We start from the raw sequence: 13938 nt of genomic DNA on the forward strand, positions 1-13938 counted from the left end.
TAAAATGAATAGAATGGTTGTTATTAGGTCTGAGCTTGTAATCACCAGAAGAATAAATAAAATTAAATATCAGACTCGGGTTAATTCTGAGAAAATCAGGTACTCTTAGACTGCTAAAGTCTCATAGTCGATTCTGTTATTAAGATTACTAAGTTATAACTGTGGCCAAAGAAGGAATTTTGGATATTTACAATTGTCATAGTTGTTGCTTCCTCTTAATGCCTGTGAAATTTTTTGTATTATTTTTTTCTTTCATCTTTTACGACTACATAGGATCATTTTAGTCAGTCCATTATCAAAGTCTCTTCGAAGGGACTTTGAGCCTTGTGATCCTCCCAGTACTTTTTCACACTTTTCAATCTTCGTGCCCTTTCTGGTGCTGAAAATGATCATGTTATGACTGCCTTTCTTGTGAGTGTGAAGCGAGTGTTTTTGTCCTTGATTTTTTTTTTTCAATATATGACATACAAGGTCTGTAAATAAAGGAACGAGACTATTTTTTTTTTTTTTTTTGGCAGACAAAGTGGCAACACTGTAAAGTTACTAGTAAACATATGGTTATATGAACAGCTGATTTATATTAGGTATTAATATTTTTAGTCTATTGTTGCCACGTGAGACGTAAACAAAGTTTTCATGAAATGAGTTTTTTTTGTAAGTTACAAAAATGAGGGATACTATTTATGAGCAACATTGTGCAATCAAATTTTGTGTTAAATTCAGTGAGAATGCTACTGAAAGTTTTACAAAATTGAAAAGGGCATATGGAAATGACATTCTTGTCATGAGTCCAAGTTTTTAGGTGGTTTAAAGCATTTTTGGATGGCTGGGAATCAGTTGCAGATGATCCACGCTCTGGAAGACTGTTAACGTCAAAACGTGACGACAATGTTCAGCGAATCAGAGACTTCTGGAGATTTTGTCTACAGGACAGACTAAGTCAATGTGTTTACCGAGAAATTCTTGAAAGACTGCCTTTCACCACCTTTCTTTCATTCCATTTTCTTTTTAACTTTGTTAACATTAGTAAAAGTTTCCTTTTCAATTGACACTTCATGTGAAGAATAGGAAAAAATTGCACAGAGTGAGCTTTGTGGACAGAAAGAATAAGGGAGAAGTATATTGCTTTTTTCTTTTTGCCAAAACTGATATACTGAAAACTACATTGGTAGGGAGATTCTCTTTCATAATGAAGGATCCGATCAGTGATATGTCATCTCCATATGTTTGCTTTCCTTATTTTACTGTCGTGTAGTTATCATTTCAGTTTTGAAGTTGAGAGTTCCAGTGTTCAAGTACTAGTAAAGGCAGTTACTTCTGTACGGATTTGAGTACTAGATCGTGGATACCAATGTTCTTTGGTGGTTAGGTTTCAATTAACCACACATCTTAAGAATGGTCTGACTGAGATTGTACAAGACTACACTTCATTTACAGTCGTACATATCATTCTCATTCATACTCTGAAATAATACCTGATTGGTAATTCCCGGAGGCTAAACAGGAAAAAGAAAAAAGTTATCATTTCAGTAACTCCCATTAGGAATATTGATTTACAGTTTGCCCAGGAGGAATAATTTCATTGTGTTCTGAATTGTTAATATTAAAATAAAATCAGCATGTCCCATCATTGATTTTAATAGGATTATGCATTTTGAATTTGTACCTCAAGGTGAAACAGTGAACCATGCGTACTATCAAGGCATTTTGCAACAGTTACATGAAAAAATCCGCACACTCATGACAATGCGCTTGCACGCTCAGCTTTGTGTCAAAAATCTGATGACTCCTTCCTCAGCTTCCCTCTTCACCAGGCATGGCTCATTGCGATTTTTTTCTTATTTTCAAAATTAAAATCGCTTTTAAAAGGACACTGTTTTGAGACTATTGATGACAAAACAAATTCATCATGGACCTTAAAAGCCATTTCAAATGAAGCTATCCAGAACTGCTTCGCGAAGTGGAAACACCACTAGGAAAAGTGTGTGGTGGATAGGGGCGGGGAATACTTTGAAGGGGACAAGGGCCAATAATCTTTCAAATTAATAATAAAGATTAAAAAAATAAAGTTTGGTTATTTTCTGAACAGGCATCTTATGATATGAAAATGATATATATCCACACTGGTGCATATGTGCACACACATGTATGAATAGAACTACAATTAATTTAGAAAAACCAAATGATAGTCACAGTTTATAGTTGTATCTATTTTTTGCTTAATTGTTATTTGAATAATGAAGAATCGATTGAATTAATAATAACTTGTATGTAGATGAGTTTTAATAATAGCTGTCTTTATTTCAGGTAAAGAGATACAATTAAAACATCGTGCTCCTGTGATAGGAATTAATGTAATTGATGGCACTAGTTACCCAGTCGAACCGGATGTTAAACCAACAGAAGTAAATGCTCCTCACAGAGTCATTATTTCATCAGAAGAACAAGTGAAGGTAATTCTAAAATATGAGAATGTATTGTAAATTTTATGCAATATGTTTTGTCTGTTTGTATATAGTACTTTTTTTATTTTGCCATGTAGCAGTAAATATATGAAAACATTTTATCTACAGACAATATGTGCTGTGAAGCAGTAAAGCGTATAATGTTACAAGTATTGCATATGTCCGAATCGTATTTATATAAAAGAATTATCTCGTTGTAAATTTAAGTTTGATTGAAATAGTCAATAATAAAATGAGTGGTAAATTATGAGATCCTAACTATAAAGGGAAGAAGAAATGGAGAATTTCTGGTACCTGGATGTTGGCAGTCCTGACCATCAACAGTGCTTATAAAAAAAGAAAATAAATGCTTTTGAATATACACGATACACGATAAAAAATTCTGACCAAACATTTTTTACATATATATAAATTTGTAAAATTAATATAGTAAATTTAACTTATCTAATTATTATGTTTTGGTTGTTTATATATATATATATATTTTATGGTTACAGTTTCTGTAGGTCATTAAACATTAATTAATGCCAGCAGCATGTTGATGAACTACTTTCAATGTCATTTAAATACTGTGGTAATCTGTAGAGTATAGAGAGGGCCTCTCTGTAGGGAATGATTGGACCTTTCTATAGGCCTGGGTATTCCTAGACCTTTTTTTTAGGGAATAAATATCTGGAGTGCATGTGGGTGCATGCATGCTGAACATTCCATATTGCATACTACCCATTCCATTATGCAGGTGATATATTTAAGCATTTCTGCTGATTAAAGTCAAACATAGAATCTCTTGTGTATTAGTTTTCTACTCATCACATAATCGCATTTGTAATGTGAAATTCATTAATCTTATTTATATTTAATTAAGGACAAAATTTTCTTTCTTTTGGACCGATTGAATTTTTTAATAAAATGGTACTCTAAAATTGTATGATTTGATCTCAAAATTTTGTCCACGGCTACCTTACACAGCATTAGAACTTTACTGTGCCTCTTTAAATTAGTGTGCTAAATCCCGATTTCCAATCTAACATTTGCTATAAATTATTTAGCTTTTAAATACACAAACTAGTTATTAAGGAAAGAAAACCATCTTTAAATTTCAGTCAAACAGTTGTGAATAATTGGTTATTTACTTGATTATGATTATTCTGTTCACTCAATTACTATTACAGATATTCACGTTACCGGCACTTAAACCTTTCTGTAAACTGAAATTAACTGCTGCAGAAGGTGCTAGAATTCGACGTACTGCGGTTTCTCAGTTTCATGCGGGTCAGCACGATGAAGTGTGTTTATTATGTTTAACAAACTTGGGAGATACAATTGTTCTGAGTTTACCAGATCTCAGGAGACAGATTAATGCAGCTGTGATAAGGAGAGAAGATATTAAGTAAGTATTATTTTTGTTTCATAATTTATACTATTCCCTTTTGATATATTTAATTAATTAAATTTAATTTTTTAAATGAGTACCGCATTGTAATATCGTTTGAAGTTTGAATATTCTTCTTTCTTTCTAAATCATTTGAATCGATAGTCTATTATGTGATATATGGAATACAGAAATATATTCTTTAGAAAATCAGTATTTTTTAAATTTTGTTGTGTTTAGAGTACGTAAGAGTACAGTAAAGCAATAGTCACGATTAGATGATTATTTTGTATTTCTTTGCATTGACTTAATACAATTGTTTATGTGCAGTGGTATTTCAAGTCTAACGTTTACATGTCACGGAGAAGGTCTTTATTTGCATTCAAGCAGTGAGCTTCAACGTGTAACAGTTTCAGCTTCACGTGTTACAACACCTGTGTGTAAATTAGATCTTCCACAATCTGCTCGTGCTCAACCGAACAACGTTACAAGTAACGGCAATGATTCCTCCAGTAGCAGTTCAAGCGATTCATCTAGCAGTAGTGACTCTTCTAGCTCTAGCGAAGATGAAGAGGACAATAAAGGTTCGAACCTCAGTAATTCAAAGCAACAAGGCAGGTGATAAAATGTGAGTCATAAACAGTGTGGTTATAAAGAAGAGAAAAGTCATGTTATGTGTTGTCTCTGTGGTTTCACTGTTTTTTGTGTTTTTTTTTTTTTTTGGTGGGCCTAAAATATTTAATTTTTCAAATCGAAAGCGATAAAATAAATTTAAAATAACCAACATATCTTACTTAAAAAAAATATTATAATTCGACTCATATTATGCATGTTTGGTGGGATTGACAAAATAAATACTATTGTTTCATAGTCATTTTTAACAGATCAGTTTGCTCTATGAAAAGGGTTTTTAATACTTTAATTGCACACACTTCGTTCTTGGTGAAAGAAAATTTAATGATTCATTACATTATCATCAGTTAGATTTAAATAATCTGCAGTATTTATTAATGGGATATTTAGTTTTGTTATTATATATATTTTTTTAAATTTCCTAAGTTAAATGAAGTATATTGCTGGAATTGAAATCTGTCTTGTTGCATTTGAAAATTGAGGATGTTTTATGCTTTGTTATTTTAATAAATTGTATTAAAGAATAGACTGCAGTACTTTTTTAAATTTAATATGTTTTTGTTTGTTTTGATGGAAGTATTTAAAAAAAAACTTTCTCTTAAGTCAGTTCTCCTGCATATATTGCTGCATTTTGGATAAATGCGAGTAATAGATTCAGGATCATTAAGTTCTAAAATTTTTTTGATTATCATACCCTAATTGAACAGTAAATTATACTGTAATTTTTCTGTAACTGCTATATAAACACAGGTGGGCCTTTTAAATAAAATTGGATCACACTGACTGTAAATGCTGTTAAAATATCAGCATTGTCAAGGTTAGACTACAGATAAATTGACCAGGCTCCTTTCTTTCTTTGTTAATTACTGGAATTCCCATTAATAACTAATTTGATCATTGTTGCTAGTGGAATACTGATATTTAATTTATTTAATCGAAACGTTATAATTTGTATATGGAAGTTTATTCAACTTTGTATATTGGAAGTTTGTACCGATCAGATCCAGTATTATCTGAGAAAAAGTAAAGTTAAAAATTTATAAAAATCAGCTAAAAGAAGACATTTAAAATATTTATTTTATTATTATTGCAGTAAGCAAGATCAATCTAGAGATTGCTCTCGATGGCAGTCAAATTTATGAATTAACTTTGCTTTGTAAGTTTACCAGACTGAGATGAAAGATTACATTCTTGTGGTACCAGGTTCATTTTTATACCTATCCTTTGAAGCTTTTGTATAGAAAGGCATGGAAATCTGTACCTTTTATTTTAATAAATTAAAATTAAATATTTTAACAGTTTTTCTACATTATTAGATTAGAAGAGATTTATGTGGAATAAATCTGTATTCCGTGAATAGAAGGTCTGTATTTACCCAGTTTGCATCTTGGTCATTAGTTTACCCTCTTCTTTTGCAGTTTCCACAATAGAAAACATCCTTTCACAGTTTCATAGGTATAAAAATGTTTATCTCTTTCTGTAACTGTACTGCTAGCATTATGCCACAGATACAATTCCTGACTGGATTCCTGTGAAACTCATACAGGATAGAAGGAATCAAGAGTATGAAACCTGGGAGATGGGGATGATCAGTTCATAGAGGAACTGCCTCTAATTGTGCAATTGACAGGCATCCTCTTGCTTGCCTTTCACAATGTACTTAGATGCTTTGTGGATTCATTTTCATCAAAGGAGAACTGACTATGTATCTAATAATAAAATCAATCTATGGCTATTAGCGAATTTCATTTGCATTATTATTTCATACTTATGCTTATTTATGTTGCATGCTTTAATAAATTATCTGTATAATTTAGCATTTTGAAAAGTTTATGATTTATTGCTGTACACTTTGTCAGTGCTAGTTCTTTTTTATCTTCCTCTTCTTCTTCTTCTTCTTCTTCTTCTTTGCTTGCATGTAGTGATCTATTCTTAATTTTCTTATGTTTTAGTAAAATCTGAATGTCATTATTTCATTAAAATGGAGCCTTTTTGGGGTAGACAATTTCTGGGAACTCATTTTTTTATTAAAGCATGTTGGATTTGCCATGATGATTTTGTCAATGAATGATAATTTAATTATATCATTTTATGATGTAATATATATATCATAAATGATATCATCATTGATATAATGACATGATATAATGAATATCATCATTATATGATATATTGAACGAGTGGAAAATAAATTAATTAAGGTAGAGAGCTGTAATTCAGATTAGTTTTAATATGTGGTCAATTTTCAGTGTTTTTCTCTGTTTCCAGTCATCATTTGGGTTTATTGAAGTTGTATTGTTAAGGGCAAAGTCTTCATTTTAATAATCCACATGAAATTTTTTGTTGTTAATGGAATTTCATATGTATGTACTGTTACAGCATTGTTAAATACTTTTCAGTCTTGAAGTCGCTTAAATAAAATAAAAATATTTTGAAATAACTTGATTTAATTCCATCTTCTTTCTTGGTCTCTTAATGGAACGTTTCTGGAACAAGCTCTTATCATCAGGTATCATAGTTATAATTAGGTATCATTATATTATATTAGTCCATTATTTTAGTTGTGATGGTAAATAAAGAGAATTTAAATATAAAAATTTATACTAATAAAATTATCTCACAAAACATTCTTGAACTGAAGGTTTTGCAAGTAGGCAGCAGCATACTTGTGAATGCGCAGTAAATTGAAATTTGCTTGCACCACTGGAAGGTGCATCCTCAAGACCTTATTGTTTGGTCTTCTCTCTATGTTCTAAAATCCTGCCACTGTCTACATGTACGATCATTTCAGTATGTTTTGGTAAAAACAGAGGTTAGAAGAATTTACATTACAGTATATGAAAGCTTTTAAAAACAATTCTATTTTTATTAAGGAAAGAATAGATTTTTCTTCTTTTCTTTTTTTTAAATTGCTAAATTGAATCCGACCACTGGAGAATTTTGTTAAATTCTTTAATGATAGATCTGTCTCTGTTATTAAATACGCAAACATAATTTTTTTTATATAATCCATTAACTTATTGAGTGTTGAAATTTCATTATAGAAAACTATGTGAGAAATTGTATTTTTCATGTGTAGTTCACTGTAATTTGTACAAGTTTCTTAAATAAATTAAAACTCTCAATAGTAATATGGAAAACAGCGTGGTTTAACATTGAATTTTTTTCTATCCTTTTGTAAGATCATGTAAGGTAAGCTTTTTCTTTCACAATTGCTAATAAATCACTTGTTAGTATAATATTTTGGGAATTTTCCAGTAAAAACTGACAGGTTTAAAATTTACTTAGTAAGGTTAAAAATAAAGTGAGGTTTATCGAATATTTAATGTTCAATATTTAATATTTGATGTTCACCTGTTAAAACAGTGATGGTATTGGAATAAAACTTACATTTTGGTTGCTTTTTTTTCATTTATTTTTTGCTACTTTTTAAATTTTAATTTTCTTACTTGGATCAGTACACAATTATAAATTATGAGGGATATCTTTAAAGTAAAGACCGGTGGGAAATTTCTCTCCTTAAGGTTGGCAAACTTGTGTCATTCATGGCCAGTAATGTAATTGTGTCATAGCTAGTAATGTATACACTGCATTTTTGTCTGTAAGTTGTCATGTTTTAGTATCTTTGATTATGCGTGAGTTATTACATTATAAAATGAATAGGAAAATTGATGTTGCTGCTGATTGTGAAATACGTGGTCATACTTTTTTTAAACTATCAAAACGTTAAGCAAACTAAAATTCATAGGCAGTTATTTGCTGAGTACGGTGATAATGTAATAAATGAAAGAAACATCCAAAAATGGTGTGAAAGGTTTAGAAATAACAGCAGAATTAACATGCATGATGAACATTTGGGGTGGCTCTCAATAATCACCTAGGACTTGTTGAAATGAGTCGATGATGAAATCAGAAAAGATTGTCACTCAGTGATTTCCATCCTGGCCCTTCTTTTTTCTGAATTTCAAGAGCTATTATTGGTTGTTCATGATCATTTAGGCTTTAGAAATGTTTGTGCACATTGGGTGCCGCACTTCTTAACAGAACGTCAAAAAAATCCGAATGGGATCTACTTTGGAATTTTTGATGCACCACCAGAAGAAGGCGATGAGTTCCTTAATTCAGTTGTTACTGGTGATGAAACATGGATTTCGTATTACACTCCAGAGAGAAAATGGCAGTGAAGTAATGGCGTCATCCTCAATCACCAACCGACCAACAAAGGTCAAGCCACAACCATTTGGACGCAAACTGATGGCCACAGTCTTTTGGGATCGGTTTGGCATACTGCTGATTGATTTCATGCCACATGGAACAATTATAAATGCAGAAGCCTACTGTGAAACTCTTAAGTAAGTTATGGCACACCATTCAAAATCAGCAACTTGGGTGGCTGACCAATGGCATTGCCCTGCTGCACGATAATGCACGCCCACATGTTGCGGGTCATTGGGTCCAACATGTAATTTAATGAGAATATTTCTATGGGAAATTTATGATCGCCCACCACATAGTCCAAACTTAGCTCCTTCTGATTACCATTTGTTTGAAAAATTGAAAGAAATTTTGAGTGGTAAGCATTTCGGGGGTGAAAATGAACATAAGAATGCTGTTAATCAGTGGTTAAATGGACTGGCAGCTGAAGAATACAACGAGGGCATATTGAAGCTGGTGTATCAGTACTATAAATGTCTTAATTCACTTGGTGATTATATAGAGAAGTATATATAGGATATGTAGTTTAAGAGAAATAAAGAATATTTATAAAGTTTCCAGAATAAATTTTTTTACAATGAAACAGTCTGAACTTTAGAGATAACCTCTCATTTATAGATCATATCAGGAATGTTGGTGTGATACTTAAAGGATAAAAAGGAAACTACTGGTGAATTTAGCTAGAACGATCAAGGGAAACCATGTAAAGATCAACGTCACAAAATACAAAATTAATAATGATAAAAAAAAGGAAATTGAGTCTAAATTCAAACATAAGAGTAATAAAATCATGTAACTTTAGTAAAGCTAAAGTTCACAGATAATAATAATTCAGATAAAATCAGTACAGAAAAAATTTACCACCTCCACCGGGTTAGTTCATGGTAAACTCGTCATCGTAAATCAGCTGATTTTGAAGTCGAGAGCTCTCAGGTTTACATCCTAATAAAGGTTAAAACTTTTATTCGGATTTGAATACTAGATCGTGGATACCAGTGTTCTTTGGTGGTTGGGTTTCAATTAATCACACATCTCGGAATGGTCGGCTAGAGTTGGTTGAAGACTACATATTTACCACTACAGTTATATTACACTGATAAGTCGCTAATGACTTTAATTGTTGATGCAACTCTAAATTAAAAAAATACAGAAAATAATAACAGTTTGGAATATATTAATTGTTATTGAATGTGTTACTGATATACATAAAGTGTAGTTGCAAAAAATTCAATGGTTTTTTTTTTAACTTGTCAAAAAATGTAACTTTGCATTCAATTTTTAATAAATTGGTAGGAACATGGTTCCCACATTCAGGAAGAGTTAGTAAAAGTCAGGAAATATAAACAAAATTCAGGATAGTTTAAAAAATCAGGAAAAATTGCAGAAAAAAAATTTCAGAGAATTGAATTATTGTTAACAGTTAACAAATTAAGATTATGTTATTAATAAGTATTTTTTTTAGTAATGCCATATACTTTCCCAGCATCGGGAAGTGGCATCCCCCATCGTGCATCAAGCAGCCATTAACATATCCTGTTCTTTCTTAAATACATTCCCTATTTATTCTTCTACATTAAAGGAGGAATATTCCAAATTGCAGTTAATTTTTTCACTGGTGAAACTTTAATAAAAAAATACAGTTGAAAAATTTAAAGGTTGTAAACTGTTTTCTTGGAATTTCTCTCTAACCACCGTGAATGTTTTTTTTATTTTAGGTAATTAATTGCTTTTAAATGTCATCTAAAAGACTGTGCTTAATGACTGATGGTTAGATATAAACTTACACCCAGAATTCAGTTGGTTGAGTAGAGGTAGAAATGTGTGTTTTGCTTTTTGTGATATGTGTAAAAAACATTTTGGATGGGGCAATATGGGCCGAAAGGCAGACACTTCACACAGTAAAGAAAAGCAGCGTAATGAAATAATTAAGATGAGAAATTCTCAGCCTTCATTGAAAAACTTGTATATACCACTTCCAGTGGTATTTCAAGTCAGTAGACTAAAACTTTGATCAACAGATGTGTTGTGAGAACGGTGATTGTGATATATCTGTGTGTGCTTTTCTGGATCTTCTGGTCAGAGTAATAGAATTTCAGCAGCAAATGATACATTTGAAACCTTGACTTCATTTACATACAATGACAACACAATACTTGTTATAAAGACAATGTTTCTAAGGTAGAGATTATGTTGGTTCTTAATGTTGTACAAAATAAGTTCACGTGAAGACAGCTTTTAAAATTATGTTTCCTGATAGTTGTATAGCGCCAGGATTTCAGCATGGAACTACTAGATAGATACTCTTGTGTCATTAATCATGGCCTTGTACCGTATTATCTGTAGTCACAGTGATTTTGGCTTTCCTGTAAGTGTGATCATACATACATTATTTGTTAAATTAAAATACGTGTTTCGTAGCATTTTTATGCTAACCAAGTTAAATATTGTTTTTTGTTTATCGTTTTTACAAAATAATGTTGGCTAGTTTTTGTGAAAACCTTTTAGCGATCTTAGGTGCAAGCCAATTATTTAAAATTATTGCTTTAGTTAGTTTATTTTTAGATAGTTTTTATTTCTTATCTGTATTACTTTTAGTTACCAAGATGTTCATTTTTTATACAAGAAACTTATTAAATATTGTTTTCTTTTTTGTACTTTGCAATGTAATTTACTGAAACTATTTATTACAAATAATAGCCTAATTTTAAATGTATATTGTAAAAAAAATCATTAAGAAATAAACTTTAAAAATGAATGGATGTAATGATAAATAAAAAATGGCATGATTCCAGAAAGCTGGAATCACACCAAAATATATAAATGACAGAAACATCTACAAACATAAAATATACAAATGGGAGGTGAACCAGGAGGAAGAGAAAAAGAGGACTGGTAGTGGACAGAAGAAAGAAAGCAGGAGCACAGTCAAAAGATGAAACTCCGCTGGGCAACCAAGAAGAAAGAAGAAAATGGAAGAAAAGCAAGCTCACGCTAAGTGAAATTGTTTCATGTAGTTCTGGCAGGGGTCAGACACGACAAATAATAATTATAATAATAGTAAAAAAAAAGGCTTGAGTTGGGCAGCTATGGGGATGGTGGAGGCTGCAAAAAATAAAATATCTGTACATTTTGCGGAGTAAATGACAATAGCATAACATTATGAGTCGGGAAGTTTTTACTAAATTGGTAAGGAAAGTCATTAAAATGAATCTTAAAATTTGGTGGGAACCCTGTAGGAAGACCTTTTAAATAGGTTTTGATATATCAATAGACAAATTGAGTATTAAATATACTTATTAAAGACAATATTGATTTGTTCCCTTTAAAGTAGTCCAGTAGAGATGCGATGCACATTTCTTCCAATACTAAAAATTGTAAAAAACATTTTTTTTTTTGTAGTCCTAAGTTCACTTAATGATATTTTCATCATTTCATTTATTGTCATAAATCTTTGTCCTTTTAATCTCTTCTTAATCAGTGGGAGGAACAAAAAAGTCACAGGGTGCTGTGTTTGGAGAATACAGAGACTGTGGCATCAGTATTCTCTACTGTATTGTAGCTAAATAATCACAAATTAAAAGTGAAGTGTAAGCTGACTATTATTATAGTGTAAAATCTAAGGATTTTTTTTATCCGTATTTGTAGTAATTTTTTTTGTATTGCCTCACATTAACAGTGTAAAAATACTAAGTAATACTGATTGTTGACTGTACAACCTTATAGTAAGAATTGTTAATGGACAATTCCGTTGTAATTAAAAACAAAACCGAGAATCTAAACATTTGATTGAGTTTATCATACTTTTTTCTGTCTTGGTTCTTCAGAAAGCTGGCACTGGAATGGACCTTCGTTTCAATATTGTAATGTTACAGCATGTTTTACAACATTTTTCAGTAATTCAGAAGTCATTGATGATGTCAGCTATTATTTGTTGATGTTTTTTGTGATTTTGCTTTTGTTGAAAATTCAACAGTTTCAGAACAAATTTTGCTGCTACTTGTTTCATACCCAAAATATCAGTCAAAATTGTTTATCTGAATTCATAAGAGATTCTCCACTTCAACAACTTTTCTAATAGTGATTTGACAATTATTAATCACAATGTCCTTTGTTTTCAATATTTTCATCGGTTGTTGATATGTTAGGACTTTCAACTCTTATTATATTCAGTATCTTTGTGGACTACTGGAAATCATTTGTATCTCTCAAACTCTTGGTGTCAACATAATATCCTTGCCAAAAGTCTTTTTAACACCTTCATTACTTTACTGCACTTTATTCAATTTTTAACATAAAATTTTATGCAAATCTTTTGTTCCATCATTTTCAAACAAAATAATCCCCATTCGCAATAAAATAAACCTTGTCTCACAAAATCGTGCGGCAGATATAAATATGAATTTAGCATATATGAGTAATATCTCAGTAGTTTTAGCTAAGTTATTCTATCACTCTCGTTTGCGAGTGCAATTATTGCTTTATGTGTATAATAATGCACTGTAAGCTATCACTTGTCTGGTGTCGTGGCATGCTGACGATAAGTGATTAAAAATTTTATTGAATTTTTGTTATTGAAGTTTAATAAGGATAACATCATTCGTTATGCTTCACACAATTTTTCAGTTCAGTGAAAGAAAGTATTTCAGTTTATCTTATCGTGCTACTCTATACTGTACGACACAGTTTCATAGTTTATAGTTCATTTTTATAATAGTTCTATTTAGTGTTATTTTTATTAATTTTAATTCCTCCTGTGTTTTTGTACCAATTGGGTTTAATGAGTCATTCTGTTGTGAAACATGAAGCGGGAAAACCCTTAAGTAGCTTAAAAAAATAAATAAATAATCAGCTCTATATATATATATATATAAAAACCTTAAAACAAGATTAACATTGAAACTGCAGTTAGAGACATAGCTCGGAAAGAAGTCGTGCAACAGGTGGTAGCAAAAATACAATTTTTAATATAATAAAGAAATACAAAATTGATGGTAAACATGTTATCCCTAAAAAAATCAAAGGTTAGTGAAAATGTTTGAAAAGTTGGCCAATTTGACTAAAATCACAGAAAAAAAGTTCATTCATTATATTTCAATAACAAGCTTCCTAACTTGAACAAAATGCCTTAAATACTGATTCTGAACTGCCAAATTTTTCTAGAAGTACATTACATTGTGTTTTAAAATTAATTAATTTTCATTTCATGTCCAGAAAAGATAATTCTTTATTGATCAGGAAGATATTTCATGGTGT

General features: G+C 30.8%; 1 protein-coding gene across 3 annotated transcripts in view; it reads left to right on the plus strand.

The window, feature by feature from the left end:
* l(2)gl (LLGL domain-containing protein l(2)gl) overlaps window positions 1-13938 on the plus strand; it is a 137684-nt gene that overhangs the window by 87714 nt on the left and 36032 nt on the right. For 2 of the 3 annotated variants that reach the window (XM_075375368.1, XM_075375369.1), the window contains exons 17-19: window positions 2308-2453; window positions 3638-3855; window positions 4168-4421. In XM_075375368.1, coding sequence (XP_075231483.1) covers window positions 2308-2453; window positions 3638-3855; window positions 4168-4421 — 618 coding nt within the window. Of the gene's footprint in view, window positions 1-2307; window positions 2454-3637; window positions 3856-4167; window positions 4466-13938 lie in introns of all 3 variants that reach the window. The other variant, XM_075375370.1, reaches the window with a different exon arrangement.

Source organism: Lycorma delicatula, chromosome 9 (genome assembly GCF_047948215.1).
Source record: "Lycorma delicatula isolate Av1 chromosome 9, ASM4794821v1, whole genome shotgun sequence".
NCBI lineage: Eukaryota > Metazoa > Arthropoda > Insecta > Hemiptera > Fulgoridae > Lycorma > Lycorma delicatula.